Source organism: Nelumbo lutea, chromosome 4 (genome assembly GCF_056320005.1).
Source record: "Nelumbo lutea isolate HS-2025 chromosome 4, American lotus-T2T, whole genome shotgun sequence".
Classification (NCBI taxonomy): Eukaryota; Viridiplantae; Streptophyta; class Magnoliopsida; order Proteales; family Nelumbonaceae; genus Nelumbo; species Nelumbo lutea.
In genome coordinates, this window is record NC_142687.1 from 55724705 (window position 1) to 55742517 (window position 17813).

General features: G+C 37.5%; 2 protein-coding genes across 7 annotated transcripts; one reads left to right on the forward strand and one right to left on the reverse strand.

Annotated features, from left to right (window-relative positions):
- The first annotated feature begins 122 nt into the window (after window positions 1–122).
- On the forward strand, window positions 123–1657 carry LOC148860713 (pectate lyase 1-like). The gene is made up of 3 exons (XM_088984956.1): window positions 123–575; window positions 666–791; window positions 1442–1657. The coding sequence occupies exons 1-3, from the start codon at window positions 123–125 to the stop codon at window positions 1655–1657; spliced, it is 795 nt and encodes a 264-aa protein (XP_088841082.1).
- A 102-nt stretch (window positions 1658–1759) lies between these two features.
- LOC148860714 (ankyrin repeat protein) lies at window positions 1760–15365 on the reverse strand. 6 transcript variants are annotated; one of them, XM_088941484.1, is made up of 7 exons: window positions 14898–15365; window positions 12992–13070; window positions 12537–12607; window positions 3152–3200; window positions 2953–3060; window positions 2280–2361; window positions 1760–2194 (listed from the first exon to the last, which is right to left on the reverse strand). In XM_088941484.1, exons 2-7 carry the CDS (start codon window positions 13038–13040, stop codon window positions 1900–1902), a joined length of 654 nt encoding a protein of 217 aa, XP_088797610.1. In that variant the 5' UTR covers window positions 13041–13070; window positions 14898–15365; the 3' UTR covers window positions 1760–1899. The 6 variants fall into 6 exon arrangements, with proteins under 6 accessions (XP_088797610.1, XP_088797612.1, XP_088797614.1 ...); XM_088941486.1 differs by having other exon boundaries at window positions 3152–3239; XM_088941488.1 differs by lacking the exon at window positions 14898–15365 and adding an exon at window positions 9816–10527 and having other exon boundaries at window positions 12992–13449.
- Between the last annotated feature and the right edge of the window lie 2448 nt (window positions 15366–17813).

Genomic DNA, 17813 nt, shown 5'->3' on the forward strand with positions numbered 1-17813 from the left:
TCTTTCACTTCTCTTTATGTAAATTTCAACCAACAAATTCAATTGGCCCCTTAACTAGTTAAAAGACTTACCATTTGCAGCTAAATTCTCCACTACAGTAGTCAGTAGTCAGTCAAATAATCATGGTTGCCTCCACCAAAACGACCAGCCGGTGCCGTGTCGCCCTCCCGCTGCTTCTCCTCCTCGTTCTAGCAAGTAGAAGTTTTGCCGGGAGGAGAGTTTCAACTTCAAGCATGAACGTGATCGACCGGTGCTGGCGGTGGAATCCCAATTGGCAGAGAAACCGGCAACAACTGGCGACGTGCTCAGTTGGGTTTGCAGGAAAGATGATAAATAACATGGGTAGAGGTGTGACTCACTACACAGTGACGGACCCAGGCGACAACCCACTGAACCCCAAGGTGGGAACACTGAGGTATGGAGTGACGAGGATTAGAGGGATGGTGTGGATAACCTTCCAGAGGAACATGCAGATCAAGCTCCAGAAGCCACTTCTTGTGAGCAGCTTCACCACCATCGACGGTCGGGGTGCCAACGTTCACATAGCTGGAGGTGCATGCTTCTTGCTCTATGGGGTGAGTGAGAGAGAGCTCATCCACAGCAGTAATGAATAATTCGATTTGTGTTTCTTATTCTTATGCATGGTTATGGTGACAACAAAGCAGGTGACCAACGTAATCATCCACAGCCTGCGGTTTCACCATTGCCGATCTCAGGCTCCTGGACAAGTTCTGGGCCCAGGCTCGAAGATCATAGAGCTGGGACAGCTTGACGGTGATACAATCCGACTGGTTGGCTCCTCCAAGATTTGGATCGATCACAACACGCTCTATGAGTGAGGACGGCCTCCTGGATGTCACACGCGGATCTACTGACATCACTGTTTCCAACAACTGGTTCCGGAACCATGACAAGGTGATGCTTCTGGACCATGACGATGGTTTTGTTCGGGACAAGATGATGAGGATGACCGTAATCTTCAATCATTTTGGCCCCAACTGCAATCAACTAATGCCAAGGTGATGATGATCAACTTGTATTCTCTAAAATGCTTTTGGTCCATCTTTTACTTCTGGGGGAGAGATCAACGCATTCAAACTGTTGAAGCTGAAATTCAAATTTACGTATGTTAAGGATCCACCATGGATATGCACATGTAGCGAACAATCTATACCAAGGATGGACAGTACGCCATCGGTGGAAGCATGAACCCGAGCATCAGAAGTGAATCTAATCTGTTTATAGCACCCAAGTTCGGAAACAAGGCGATAAATTCAGATTTCCTCCCTCGACTCCAATCCATACTGATATTTCAATTGTTATGATCAGTATATCTTCATTTGTTTTATTATGAAATTTGTTAAAAATTTTGACGCTGGTATCAGGTATCAGAAATCTTTAAACCAGTTGGGTTTTCCTGGTCTCACTGAATTATTTTCAGGTAACATGGAAGGAGGACAACAAAGATGGAGGAAGATCATGGAATTGGCAGTCTGTTAAGGATGTCTTTGTCAATGGAGCTTATTTCAGTCAAACAGGGAATAGAGGGGCAGCACCACGCTATAGCCATCAACAAAGGTTCCCCGTTGCAGATGCCAGATCTGTAAGAGCATTAACAGGATCATCAGGTGCCCTACGATGCTCTAGAAGATGTTGATTCTAGAATGCAGAGGGAAGGAGTTTGTCTACACTCTACACAGAATAATCAGACAACTGCTGTTCTGATGTTCCCTAATATCCTATGGTTATCTTGTTTCCCTTTGTCCCAATAAAATTGCACTACTATGAAACTCAGATGCGTAGTTACATTTTCTGAGAAACAAAAATTATTATAAGACTAAATGCTAAAAAAAAAGACAAACACACTGTTGCTCTAGTTTATATCAATTCATTCCACAATCAAGCTTCCTCATCATCAGAACTTTCATAAGCAAGTCCTAGTAAGCTTTTAACAGTGTCCACTGGCTTGGTCTCAGCTTCCTTTCTTGTTGGCTTTGTCGGAAGAGGCTCTTTCTCTGGGACAGGCTTGGTTTTCTCACTTGTTGATGCAACAGAACTTGAGATTGGGGCCTGATGATTTCCTTTGGATGGGCTGGAACCTGAATTTGGGCTCTGTTGGTTTCCATTTGATGGGCTAGACACTCTTTGTCGCTTAGGTCTGATCTCAACGATGTTCTTTAGGAGATCTTGCTGTCTTTAATTCCAAAATAACTAATATTAGCCACAAAGCAGGAAAGACATGCAAACAGTTCCGATATGAGAGAGAGAGAGAAAGAGACCTGATTCCACTTTTCGGCTTGGGCTCTACACGGAGTGGCAATGGAACCGACGCAGGTGAAGAATCTGCCAAACTTGCAGCTTTGTTTCTATTGGTTAGGGAACAAAAATAAACACAAATATGTGCAAATTTTACAACAGGTAGACGGAGTGAATTTACTAGGGAAATTAGGATTCAAGAATTATTGCACAAGATCTCTAAAACCATAATTGAATTGAATTAATCATCCTAATGCATAATCATATTGAACAGTGAAAACAACTATAATATATTAGAGGGAGAAAAGAAGAAAAGGTGAGCAGTTAAGACCATCCTGTTTGGTTGATATATTGCCTTAATCTCCAATTTGACACTTATTTAATAGGTTAGAACTACACTATATGTTTCCGAGCATGTTGAAACAAGGAGTGAAACCTACTCCATCATGAAGCAACCATTCTCTCATCCATGGAAATGACCTGGGTTTCTCGATGTGTCAGGAAGGATATTTTAAGACCATCCAGTTTCGTTGAATCATTGCCTTGATCTTTATATTGAGAATTATTAAATGAGGACTGAATTACACAGTATGTATTCAGTGCATATTAAATATGAGGTCGATTTATTGCCCTGAAGCAAGTATTTGTTTTCATCCAAAGAAAAGCTTTGGTTTTTATGATATTTCAAGAAGGATATTTTAAAGGCAGCAAATGCCCGTTTCTCAGTGCGCCTTAGAAGGCGTTCAGCATCTTCTTCAGCTTCCATTTGTTCCTTGAGGTAAAGTAGGTCATCACTATCCAAAGCTGCATTCAAAAACTTAATAAAATTTCAGGTGAACATAAAGAAAGAAGCATCATTTTATATTTCTTTTTTGGTGGAGAAAGAGGTAAATACCGCCTCGCCCATGAAGGTAACCTCCACGTTCTCCTGCAACCTCCTGCATCTGCTTGCATCAACCGCCCGGGAAGAGAAGCCAAGATCCCTGCCAGGGCATGTTATCAGAACACTCTTTCAAAACTACTACAATATAAAAAGACACGAGCACTCTAAAGAAACAAGCATGCGCCAGAAAAATGCAAAGCATCACACACTTGAACAAATGGATCCTAAAGCAATCAACCAGAAAAGAAAGTCTTTGGATCCAAAATCCCATGGAGCCTTTGTGGCACACTAAATACCTATGTCAAAGAAGGTGCAAAGAAAATGTCTTGTAAAAGTGTTGGACTATTAACCTGATGTGGTACAAAAAACAGATACAGTTCAAGCACACACCAAAAAAGGTAAAGCATCACACTCTATGACCTAAAGCAATTCTTTGGATTCCATGGAGCCTGGGAATCTTCAGCCATAATTCTTTGGATTCCAAGCATAGGTGGTGAAAATCCCAAGTTGGTTACCCTACTTTGGCCTAAATAGTGCACATAAAACATGCCCAAAACACATTGATTCTACTAACCCTTAGAAGGCCAATTCAATTAATTACTCAAAAAGACCAAGATCGTATAATTAAGTTCTAATCAAAAAGGTTATTATCCAAAATAGAGATGGTGAGAAGGGTCTAATGAATGGTAATAATATTTAAAGGCTATTGAGCTTAACAGTCTTAACATTGTTTAACAATTTCTTTTGGGGAAATAAATGGTTCTTCGCTCCATTTAAAGGGCTCCTTTCTTGTTTTTCTTCTTTTAAAATCCTTTTGTACCAGTGCAATCCTTCCCATTTGCTTCCCCTTTAATGTGATTCAGAAAACCCCTGTTCCTCTTCCCCCCATTTTTTTGGTCTGTTCCTCCCAAAATAAGAACCCTATTGTTGAGAAACAAATAAGATGGATAATAACTGGGCAAGTAATAAGATGCTTAGTGTAACAAGGATCTTAATTGGAATTTGGGAAAGGTGTGGTTGCTCAATATATCAAAATCAGAACCTTACAAGGTGGTTTGATCTGTTTTCGTTTCCAAATCTATGACTACCCTATTTCTAGCCAACTGTTATATGCTTTATCTTTTCCATGTTGTGTTTTCCTGAACCAACTTGTGAACTGATTAGAGATGAATCAAATGAGGCAACAAGGATTTAGGTAAATGTGCTCTGACAGATGGTATCACATTAGAATCCCTAGCTTTGTAACAGTAACATCAGCAGAATAATTTATTCAATTGTGCTCCAAAATTTCTGTTTACTACCAGTGTTAATTGGAAAGATTATAAATTCCATAATTGCTAAGTAATCTTCTACCCTTCCTCGTTGATTTTAGCATCTAAAGATAAGGAAATGGTGAAAAGGCCAATCAGGTGGATTTTATTTTTATTTTTTTATTCTTTTTGTCACTGTATGATGACCAGGTGGTCAGGTGGAGAATCCACAATGTCCAATTACATGATGCCCTGTGAAGAAGTATATCTTCTCATCAATTGCATTTTCTCATTAGTACATGCTTCACTTAAAAAGGAAAAAAAAATGTTCTCGTCTTTGGCATCTACAATCTACAATTGTTGGATTCTGAAGCCTGCAAGTCTATTAAAACATCGAAAGATCCTTTTTCTTTTGCTGGTATGTCCCTTTCTACATTACTTCATTGGGTTGTCTAGGCTTTATTTAGTGAAAGATCATGCTAAAGGGTTATCAGATTTCTATATTTAAGTAAAAACAAATTTGATTTGTAGGCACATATCACAATGAAATGATGCAAAGAATACTCGTTACATTGATACAACTAGAACAAAATGGAGTCTGAGAACTAGTGAAGCAATGCAATTCTCACTTGTTATTTCATTAAGAAAACACTTTCTCATTCTAAATGGTCAATCTCTTAATTAATTATCTTTCCTGGTTGTCTTTCCTTTTGGCTAGTTAATTTTTTGGGCATATTTGTTCCGTAACACCTATGGATCTGGTATTAGATGTAAATACCTTGGTTACTTTTAAGCTCAACAAGGTGATTGGTTATTAGTTTGCTCATATCAGAATTGCATTAAAGATGATATGGAAAGCAGAAAATCTCTTTTAATCATTTGCAGAATCAGAGAAAGAAGACTGAAACAGCAATGTTATCTGACCCCACTCACCTAGAGATAAAGTGCATTACTATCATGAATTTGAATTCCTAATACAAGCATACCTTTCCAAAATGCTTCATTTGTCATGATATTACTCTCTTATAAAACCTATATTCCTTTTTTTTTTTTTTGAAAAGGTAAGGTAAAAAGATTTATTGATGACGGAAAACTACAGTACAACAGCGACCTGGTGAGAAAACACCAGGAGAATTACTACATTACAAATCCCAAATGGAGTGCAAATCCAGGAGCTGAAAGACATTCTGATCTTTAAAAACTGAAATTACAGATAGCCAAGAAGCAAGCATATCAACTGCCATCTTGAGCATATCTTCAGGAGCTCTAGATCTGTTGCAGAAGGCATGCCTGTTCCTTTCAGACCAGACCGTGACCATGCAGGAATTGTTTTCCAGACCAACTTCCCTTTCTTGCTAAGACCAGGAAGCTTCCAACTAAGCAACATTGCCTTTACAGATCGAGGCATAACCCAGCTGATGCCTGCTGATTTGATGAAATGCTCCCATAACTTAGCAGAAAGAGGGCAATGAATGCATAGATGGTCACTAGTTTTAGGAACCAGTCCACAGATGCCACAGTTCAGGTCAGGAATTTGAACTCCACGCTTGCACAAATTAGGTCTAGACAAACATTTATCAAGGGCCAGAACCCAAACCAGAAAAATTGCCTTAGAAGGACTGGTAGAGACCCAGATCGGTTTGCTAGGGAACACCATATTAACTCCTTGACTCAGCTTCTCAGCCATAGATTTGACTATGAACACCCATCACCACTCCATTTCCACTTCCACTCATCATCCACTTCAACAGAAACTTGCTGATTCTGCAATAGATTTAGTAGCTCCAACAGTTGCTCCGGTTCCCAATCATAGAGATTCCTTCTAAAGGGGGGCACCAAACCACATTCCCCTCCCACTCAAGGGAGTCAAAGACAGAGGTTAGGGAAGACCTCAGCCAAAGGGAAGTTTAGGCATCAGGGGTCCTTCCAGAATTTCAGCCTCTTTCCATCCCCTACCTTATATTCCAAACCTTCTGAAAAGGAGGGGAATTTTCTCATAATACCTTTCCACAAGGAACACCCCCATGTATGAAAAGGGTCCAAAGACCTCCAGTTACCCCAATCAACACCATATTTAGCAGCAATCAGAGACCTCCACCATGCATCTCTTTCAGAGCCGAATCTCCAAATCCACTTATGAGGGCAGAATTAAAGATCTTAAGTTTTCTCACTCCCAGCCCACCTTCTTAGACAAGCAAACAGACCTGATCCCAATTAACTAAATGATTTTTCTTCTCATCTCCCCACCCCCTCCACAAGAAATTCCTTTGGAGGGATTCTAACTTTTTAGATATCTTGAAAGGGATGGGGAAGAGTGAGAGAAAATAAGTCGGGAGATTGGAAAGGGTGCTCTTTATTAGGGTCACTCTACCTCCTACAAATCAGTGTTTTAAAAGCGCAAGGCACAGGGGTCAATTTGCGCCTGAGGCGCAAGGCGCAAGGCGCAAGGCAAGGCACGCACCTTTTTGAAGCAAGGATAAAAAATACAAAAAATTGTCAGAAAATTCAAAAAAAAAAAGCCAAAATATTCAAAAAATATTAAACATAATATTAATAAAAAAATATAAACTTAAATTTGAAAATAATGTTTTAAAAAACCTATTGTCTAAAATTAAAATATATAAACATAAGATGTAAAGCATATTCAAATGAGAATTTAAAAATAAAATCAAACATATAAAACATTTTCAAGCATGTAAAACCTCTAATCTCTTTTTCACTCAATTGCATTACTATATTACATTCCCGATTCTACGAGCCACCTTTGTGCCATGCCCTCAAGGCAAGCCCAAACAAGTCCACGTTAGGTCTTAAATTCTTAGTTTTCACACAAAAAATAATGATTTTATAGTTTTAATTGTTTTTTAAGAACCCCCAATTTGGTAATGTTGTTCATTCATTCATCCTAATAAAATGTCTTATTAAAAAACAATTAAAACTATAAAATCATTATTTTTTGTGTGAAAACTAAGAATTTAAGACCTAACGTGGACTTGTTTGGGCTTTCATCAAAGGGTGTGGCATGGGGGTCCGAGGGCAGAGCCCCCGGCCCAGCCACTATGTTCAAAAAAAGCAAAAAAGCGACATTTTCAAAAGGCACACACCTGGGCTGAGGCGCAAGGCGCACCGGTGCGCCTTTTGAAAGGGCTGCGCCTAGGACCTTGGCAAGGCGCATACCCTGAAATGTGCCTTGCCTACGCGCCTAGGCACACCTTTTAAATGACTACTACAGAGAGATATTTGGCCTTCCAGGAAGCCCATTTCTTCTCCATTCTCTCAATCACAGGATCCCAAATAGAAGAGGAGGTGCATTTGGCCCCCAAAGGACATAGTTTTCAAAGCGCCAAGGCGAGGCTAGGCAATAGGGGGGCACCTTGACGCCGAGTCACCTAGGCGATGGGTTTTTTTATGTAGAAAACATAGATTCTAGGGTAGTCCCCTAAGTACCATACCCATATTTCCTTAATAATTATTCATAATTTTCACAAGAAAAGTATAGAGTTCATGTTAAAGTAGAGAAAATCAACATATTCATGAGAAGAAAAAGAAGAAAGAAGAGAAAATTCAAAAAATATAAGGGCTGAACCCTTATTTTTGTTATAGGAAAAGAAGAAAAGAAAATGTGTTGATTAGAAAATGTGTAGTAGTAGTAGTAGTAGTAGTAGAAAATGTGTTGACTAGACAAAATTTTAAGTTCTTCCTTACTTATTTGCCTTATTGGTTCAGGTTTTAAAGTCTTTGGGGGTTCAATGCAGCATTTAGCAATGTTTATATTGATTAAACCCTAACAAATAAGAAAATAATAAAAATAAATTAGTATATAAACACACAAAATGATTATTTTAGTTTAATAGTGCCTATTTTATAATTATAATGTCAAAAATAAAGAATAAAAAAGTATTTTATAATACATAGTACAAAATTGTTTAGTGATTAGGCTAGGTGTCGCCTTGACAACTATGCCAGAGGAAGACCCAAAAATTTCCCTAGAAGGTGATTTACCTAATAGGCCAAAATCTCAGCTAACTCCTCCAAACTCTCCACATGGCCAACGGGAAAAATGACACTCTTACCAAGGTTAACTTTGAGCCCAATCACAACCTCAAACCAGCAAAGAATTCCCAACATAGAATAAAGCTACTCAACCGAAGAGTCAATAAAACATGAAGTGTCATCTACAAATTGGTGAAGAAGAACCTTCTCCCCTCCTGGAGAGATCTCAAAGCCATCCCACATGCCTCCTTCCACAGCCTTTTACTGAATTGAGTAAATACCTCCATAAGGCAGATGAAAAGCAAAGGGGAGAGAGGATCCCCTTGCCTAATCCCCCTAGAACTCTCAAGGAATTCCAACACTTAACCATTGAATAAGACTAAAAATTTAGGAGAAGATGCACGCTTGATGAGACTAAAAAGTACCCTATTTTTATCCCCAAATATTTACTCTTTTTCATTAATTTAGCACTTAATTGGACTCATTACTCTTGTATTTCGATTCAAGGCAAGCAAGATGGCAATTGGAAGAAAACAAGGCAAATTGGATGATTTTACACAATTTCGGCACCATTCAATAATCTGGGCATAACTCTCAATTCCGAAATCCAATTTGGATAATTCAAGAGGCATCAGAAAGATGAAAGAAAGGCCCACAACTTTTATGTTTTGGGTTTTGACATATTCGGTCCGCATCGAAGACGAAACCGGGCCCGAAGTCGGAGCGAGTTCACAGCAAAGCCCATTTCACAACTGAAGCCCAATTCGCAAAAGAGCCTTATAGTAGCCCAAGATATTAAAGCAGCCCAACTCGAATTCAAGAGCCTAGAGTCCCAATTTTGAATGTAACCTCCAGAAAGAGAGTTTTATTATATTAAAATTTTGAATGTAATCCTATAAAGATAAGAAGATTTGACTAGATCACTAGATAAAAGATAGGATAGGATTAGTTCAAAACAGATTAGGACTTTCTAACTTGAGATTAATCTCCTAAAAGAAATTGGAGAGAGCCCCTCCTAAATCAGCTAACCAAACCGAGCATTCGATCAACACTTATCACTAATCGACTGGGTACGATAGCGTTCCATATTAACTAGTGATAGCATTAAGCTTTGTGAAAACAGTTAAACCAAAATAGTAATAATTGAAATAGCTGCAATTATCGAATCTTGTCCCATTGATTCCCTTTAGGTTAAAACATGTAAATACATTGGTCAAAGGCTGTCATGAACAATTGACCCAGAAAGATATTAACCTAATTGCTACTTGTACTACTATTCGTGACAATTACAGATCACTGAACCATAGATAGCAGTAGGAAAATCAACATTAATTAATTTGGCAGACTAATTAACATTAACATCCATTGAGAATATGCACAAGAATCAACGAATACTTGAATTAAAAAGCAAAACCTTGAGTTAAATACAGAACCTCATGATGACACAAACGAACCTCCCCCTTGAACCAGAAAAGAAAAGGCTTAGTTCATATTTTCGAACCCTCCAAGCTTTGCTTCTCAGTAAGCCGAACTAATCTTCTTGGTAGCTTGAGTTGCTTGATGCCTGATTGTTGGATTGTTGGATTGATGGATTGATGCCTAAAGTTGGTCCGCCCCCGCTTTACATAGCTTTAGGAGGAGGGGCTTTCTCCAACTCCTTCTAGGAGATTAACCTCAAGTTAGAAAGTCATGATCTGTTTTAAACTAATCCTATCCTATCTCTTATCTAGTGATCTAATCCAATCTTCTTATCTTTATAGAATTACATTCAAAATTTGAATCTAATAAGACTCTTTCTGGAGATTACATTCAAAATTTGGACTCTAGGCTCTTGAATTCGAGTTGGGCTGCTTTAATATCTTGGGTTGCTACAAGGCTCTTCTGCGAATTGGGTTTCAATTGTGAAATGGGCTATGCTGCGAACTTGCTCTGACTTCGAGCCCGATTTCGTCTTCGATGCGGACCGAATCTGTCAAAACCCAAAACATAAAAGTTGTGGGAATTTCTTTCATCTTTCTGATGCCTCTTGAATTATCCAAATTGGAGTCTGAAATTGAGAGTTATGCCCAGATTACTGAATGGTGCCGAAATTGCGCAAAATCATCTTATTTGCCTTGTTTTCTTCCAATTGCCATCTTGCTTGCCCTGAATCGAAATACAAGAGTAATGAGTCCAATTAAGTGCTAAATTAATGAAAAAGAGTGAATATTTGGGAATAAAAATAGGGTACTTTTTAGTCTCATCAACGCTATTATCCAGTTCCTCCATTTATGACCAAAATTCATTTTCCCACAAATGAAGTCCAGAAATTTCCAATTCACATGGTCAGAAGCTTTCTCAATACCCAGTTTATACACCAAACCAGGCTTACCCATCCTCTTTCTAGTATCAACTAACTCATTCGCAATCAAGACATTGACCAACATCTGCCTCCCGGGAACAAAGGCACCTTGGTTCACAGAAATCACAAAAGGCAAAACCTTTTTCAACTTCTCTACCAACACTTTTTCCAGTATTTTATAGAAGCTATTGAGGAGGCTAATAAGCCTGAAATCTTTTATGCCAACAGCCCCAGCTATTTTAGGGATGAGAGTAATGAAAGTGGAGTTTAGGCTTCTTTGTAATGATGCACTATTGTGAAAGAACTGAAACACCTCCATGATATCCTGCTTTATAAAGTCCCAGCATTTTACATAAAACAGATTTGTCCACCCATATGGACCAGGAGAATTTTCATTTTCCAACTAACTGATCGCCTCCTTCACTTCCTCCTCAGTAAAAGGAATCTCAAGAAGTGCTTTCTGATCTTCAGTAAGTCTTCTAAAGGGGGTGTAGAGGGGGAGGAGTCTGTTAGCCCAAGGCTCTTCATAGAGTTGTTTGTAAAAAAAGAAGAGGAGAAACACATTTAATATTTTTACCAAAACCAATATTGTGGTATTCTCCACCATTTATTGTTCTCCTTTTTTTTGATAATTAATTATTGTTCTCTTTCTCATTTAATCTTTTGTCTCTTTGAATATTGACCTAGATATACATCAGCCACTTTTTCAACACCATGCCAGAAATAAAAGGAGGATAACCAAAGCACCAATAGACTTCAAAAATCAAAGATCAAAATCTACCTACTGCTTTTTAGTTCATATATCCAGACTCAAAACCTGTTTCATACAAACACTTGTTCAGCCTTTCAAAAGTTTGCTTTATCTATTAGGTCTTTATTAAGAAGGTGTATTCATTAAAATGACCAGAAATACTGGAAACCTCCAAAAGAGATAAACAATGAGAGAGTGCATATAAAACACAATGGGTTCTGCACTCCAAACACAAAAAAACAAGTATATGACTGCACAAACTACACCATCAGGCTATCTAAAGATAAAAACCATAGTTGTCAAAGTGATGCCCAGGCGACAGGGCACCCTTGGAGTTGGAGTCTCGCCTCGCCTAATCGCCAAGGATGATCTAGAAACTCAAGTCGTTATTTTTCTTTATTTAGTAAAGGTAAAATTCATTAAAAGAAAATTGAAATTACAAGAGAAAGGTGAAAACAATCACCCAAGAGAACAAAGAGAAAAGAAACCACCCAAGGACAGTAGACACCCAATACAATCATTCCCGGCTACAAATTACAGAACCAAAATCAATAAAGAAAAGAAAACAATGCATCCGTCCCTCCCCTGTAAAAAGTCTCTTTCTTTACACAGCCCATCCAACATAAAACCATTTTTAGAATACAATGACAACCTATTAAACTCAAGGTGTTATGTGCTACAAAAATGCTTGCTATATGCTTATTTTGCTCAAATAATCAACTGCAACAGCGAACCAACAGGCACTTGTAATTAAACCAAAAGGCTAAACTGAAAATATTCAACTGTCTTCAACAAAAATGTCATCCTCTCTTGTTGAGAGAGACAATGCCATAAAAAACTGACCAGAACAGCACCGCTATGCAATATGCTATTTGGTATCCATTTGTAAATCAATTACAGTAACCGCTAACCAATTAACTAATAACGAAGATAACTCTGCTTCAATCAAACAATAGTACTCCTTAATTTTTTTTATTCAAAATAGGAAAATAGAAGAGAAAAAGGAGAGAATCCAATTAATGAAACAAAAAGAGGAACAAATAGCAGGGCCGATCCGCTAACCTTTGCCACCATTCGTTGGAAGGTAATGTCTTCATCGTCAATTCTATCTTTTCCCTTACCCCATTTTCTATCTGCAATCCAAGGTATTCAACAATAAAAACATTTAAAAAAAAATGATGGAAAAAGGTCAAAGCTTTCATTTCCCAATTTCTTATCTAAAAACAGACGAGACCCGAAACCCAAAATCAAAGAACAATTTTTTCTCCAAAAAAAAGGAAAACAAAATCAATGAACAGCTGGGAACCAAGAAAAGAGTAAAGCATAGAACAAACTGCCAAACCAGAGAAGAAAGAAAGAGATGCCAATTAGAGGAAAGGTTCGACCATATCCCACCATGTGGAATTAAACCAGCACAGAAGAATATTCACTGTGCGGAGCCAAACCCAGAAGAAAAGGCAACGAAACCCCAAGAAAAAACCGTCAAAAGTGGCATTGGGAAAAGACGTGAAGCATACCTTTAGGGTCGCTAAGATTGGTGTATTCTCGAACTTCTCTTCCGGCCATTAATGAATCTTCGACAGCGTCGTAGAAAATCTATTCAGAAAGGTAGGTTAGACAAAACCCCAGATCAAACTTCCCTTTTCTTCAAATCAGATAACTTCCCGTCTGATCAATTGAACTGTTTCATAGAACTGTTGGTGTGTTTCTCTTCTTCTTCTTGTAACGGAACCAGGACAAGCAGGGATGGGCTTGAAAACCAGAATTTTTTCCTTCTCGACCTGTTGTATTTCAATCTTCGGATCTTTCTAGAACCCCGTCGTGCAAGAAATCAGATCGGGTTTGAGCATGAACCGCGCCTTTCTGCGGCTATTAGGATTTAGGACAGGAATGCCCCATAAGCGGTCGCGGATTGGTAGGGCTGTCAATAGGTCGGATCTGCCCGACCCGCCGGTCGAACCAAACCGTACCGAACCTATTATATCAGGTCATGTGATTTTGTTCCTATAAATGATGGGGTCGGTTCTGGTTCTTGCTTGTTCCGTATCAATTCAGACCCGAGTCGGTTAATTTCTTAAGGTTTCCTTTTTCTTGCAATTCTTGTCTAAAATGATAAATTCTATAGATCATATATATAAGATAATCTTAGTTAAAACACTTTCATTTATTTAAAATTAATAATATTTTATTTTATTATCATTTTTATTAAGATTATATTATCAAAAATCAAAATTTCAAGATTTTATTTATATAAATAACTATAGCTGTTAATAGAATTACTCTATCTCGGGTCAGACCAGTTCGGTTATCCCAATTATTAATCAGGACAGTTTTGGGTTTATGATTTTGTTTTGATTAATAATCAATTTGAGACTGTAACGCCTTATTTTAATCCAAATCCGACCAATTAACAACCTAAAGGATTGGCCATGTTTGCCACCTCGACCTATTATGTAGTGGTAATTTGGGACTTGGCTGTAGAATTTCAAGGCTGAGACTAGACCTAGAAATCCATTACATTTTAGCACTGATAAGAGCCATCCTATAAAATTTTGAAAGTTTGAAAGTGAATAATTGAATAAAGATTACAAGTTGAAATAAATATATCTATACTACTTTAAAAAGAACCAATGGCCTCAAGAATATTTCTGGAATTTTCTAAGGATAAAATTTATCCTTGTATATTTAAATTTATTGATAAAAATGAGGATAAATAGGATAATCAGTTCTTGATATTAAATGAGTTTAAAAGAGGTAATTTTAAGATATTCAATGTATTCAATTATATCTCATTAAATCCAACTTGCATTCATGTTCATTGAATCATTTACTTAAGTCATTTTTGTTTCTTCTCATTATTAACTTTTATTAATTAAATTCATACTTAATAAATCAATAATTCCAATAACATAAAAAGTTATACTTTTAAAGTCTACCTAACAAAAATAGTGTTTTCATCTAGGTATTGGTGTGAAGTAGGAAAAAACCAACAGTTCACTCACGGAAGATGTAGGTAAGCTAAGAGAGAGAGAGAGAGGGGTTAGGCATCCCTCCTCTCTCATCGGTGCAAATATTAATTCCATTCCTTGAAATCACATATGAAGAAGGCAATAGAAGAAGAATTTGTCGTCCACCTGCAATGGAAGGGAGCTCCTTTTAGGTAGCCGGTTATCTCTTCCTCCCCCATTTAATCTCCTTTTAGGTACAGGATCCTGAGCAAAGGGGTGAGAATACATTCCCACCCCTTTTCTATCAAGACTCCCACAATCTTACTCGATCGATTAGCTGGAAGGAGGAGAGAGCCCTTAAATTTCTTCCTTCAATTGCAAGAAGATGTAGACAACCTCTGGCTTTTAAGAAAACCCAAAAATAAAAGAAGGAAAAAAGTATGAAACAACAACGGAGATGATGTACGAATCTCACCTCTTGTAACCTCTGAAAGAAGAAATCGATGCCACTAGATTCGAATGCACAAGTTTAGAATAACTTGATGAAGTTGGGGAAACTCTGGCTCAGAGGTGACAGAGGAAGCAAATCGTGGGCACTTGCGGTGACACTGAAATCCAGCGGCGATGGTAGGAGCTGATGGATTAGTTTGTGTCTCCTCCCTTTGTCTCTCTAATCTCTCTCTCTCGTCTCTCTAATCTCTCTCTTTCATTTCTCTATTTCTCTTAGCTCTCCCTCTATCGTTTTTTTTTTCTCTGGCGCTCTCAGCTCTCGGAGGAGCTTCTCCCTCTTCTCCTTTCTTTCTCCTTCATTCTCCCTCACTCCCGAAACTCTCTGTTCTCAGCTCGGCATCTCCTCCAAGAGGAAGGCATCGAGAGCCTCTCCCTTCTAGTTCCTCTACCTCCATGTCTGTTCTTTTCAAAATACTCCTCTCTCTGACCCCCCTTGTTTAGGAATAGCGCCTCTTATTTATAACAGGAAGGAAGGAGTGTTTTTTAACAAAAACTAAGAAAGAGGAGTGTTACAATAGGTAAGGTAGGGTTTGGGGTATCAACTTGGTATTTTCTAGAAACTTGGGGTAATCTGGGAATTGGATAAGGGGGAATTCGAGTAACTTGGACTAGGGCATTTTGGTAATTTTGGTAGGAGGGGTATTTTGATAATTTTTGTAGGAAGGGTATTTTGGTAATTTAGCAGGAGCGGGGGTATTAAGTCATAGGGTATTTTGGGAATAAGATTAAAGGGGGTAGTTCGAATAATTATGGTCCAGGGGATTTTGGTAATTTTAGTCAAAGGGGGTAGGGGTGTAATAAGAGCAAATTTGAATCAAATCAGGCTTTATTCAAATTCAAAATTGATTAAATATATGCATATTCAAATTTGATTCGATATTGGTGGTTTCTTAAAGCAATACATCGAATTCAAATTCGTCTAAATAATCGAATATTCGAATTTGATTTGAATTTGAAATCCATCTTTAATACCAACCTCTTCACAAGGGGAAGAAGAAGAAACCTAATTTGAAGTTTTTTCATTCCCTGTTGATCTAATATTCAAGTTTTTAGGGTATGAAAGGCATTTGGACAAGGGGTACTTTGGTAATTTGGAAGGAGAAAACTTTGGTAATCTTATTCAAAGGATATTCTGGTAATTTGGAATGGGGACATTTTGGTGGTTTGGTCTGGGGGGTATTCTGGTAATTTTGGTAGGGGATATTCCGGTAAACTTTGGTCAAGGGCATTACAGTAATTTGGTGAGAGGGGTCTTTTTGTAATTTTGGAAAAATGGGTCAAACCGGATTTAAGGGGGTCAGACCGGGTTTCTAGTTCATGGTGGGGATTTTTGGGTCAGAAAATAGAGGGTTGAGATGTGTCTAACTACATAGGGGGTTTTGTGTCTATAGGCTAATGAGATTGGCCTAAATGGAATCTTTTTAGATGAAAGGGTAAATGTGGGTATTTTTTGCTAAAATTTGGTAAAGTGGGGCTTTCGGGGATTTTGGGTTGATTAATGGGGTCAGATTGGCCCAACTGGCCTAGATCAGGTAGATCTGGAAAGGGCTTGATTCGATTAATCTAGAGCCTTGGAATGGAATCTATGCTCGATGAAGGGGTAAGCAAAGGTAGTTTTGGGTGAAATTTCATAGGGTAGGGTTTTTGGTAGTCTGATGTGATTGGTAAGGTTAAATTGGGCCAACTGGGCTCGGATCGGGTGGATTTGGAATCCGGCCAATCTAGAGCCTTAAAATGAAATCTTAGTGCGATGGAGGGGTAAACAAAGGTGTTTTAGGATGAAATTTTACAAGTGGGTTTTTCGGGAGGTCTTGGGTCTGATGGTGGGGTCAGATCTAGTGGTTGAGGTGTAAGTTGGGGTCGATTAGGGCCATCAAATTGGTATCAAATAGGCTTAACGGTGGATATGAGGGCTCTTGGGGTGAAATTTTGGTTTTCTCGGTTTTTTGGTGTTTCGGAGAGGTCAAAAGGGTCTGATCGGGTGTTTGGGGTGAATTAGAGGTTCAGGCGGCGGATCGAGCAAAAATCAAGTGCTGATAGATGGTAAGAAATTAAATCATTTTGGTTTAAATGGGTCAATCCATGTTGCCACGATTAAATAATAAAATGAAAAATATAGATAAAATTAAAAAATTGGGAACATTTTTAACATACATATTAAACAATAATATGTATGATAAATAAGAAATTTTTTATTAATGATGAAAATGGAATGTATAATTTAAAACCAATTAGAATTAAAACTATTTTCCTATTATACTCATGAAATCCTATATTTAAGATATATTTTTCTCATTATTAAATTCTTGTAATTAAATCCACAATATTAATTTTAATAGTATAAAAATAAATAATTTGAAAACAAAACCATTTTCTTCCCTCCCGGTAGGGGCAAACAATTCATTTATTTAGGGTCAAATGGATTAATAAATAATACCATAATTAAATAATAAAAACTATAAAATGTAAGAAGTATTTTTACCAATGATGAAAATGGAATGCTAAATTTAAAATCTAACTAGAAATTAAATGATGTCATAGTCAAATAATAACCTTTTTAATAATAGAAAATACAAAGAATCACAAAAATAAAAAAAAATAAAGAAAAATTTGAGCACATATCTAATGTTATATATTTATAAAAAATAAAATATTGGGTACATCTCTAATATTATGCATTCATTATATTGAACAAAATCAAGCTTTATACATAAGAAATAATTTTACCAATGATGGAAATGTAATACAAAAATTAATGTCAACCTAGAAATCAAACTATTTTTCTTTTTAGATGGTGGGTTAGTGTATTGAGTCAAATGATAGCACAAACAAACAAAAATTAAGTGCGATAAGTAAAAAATATTTTATATAATGTAAATGA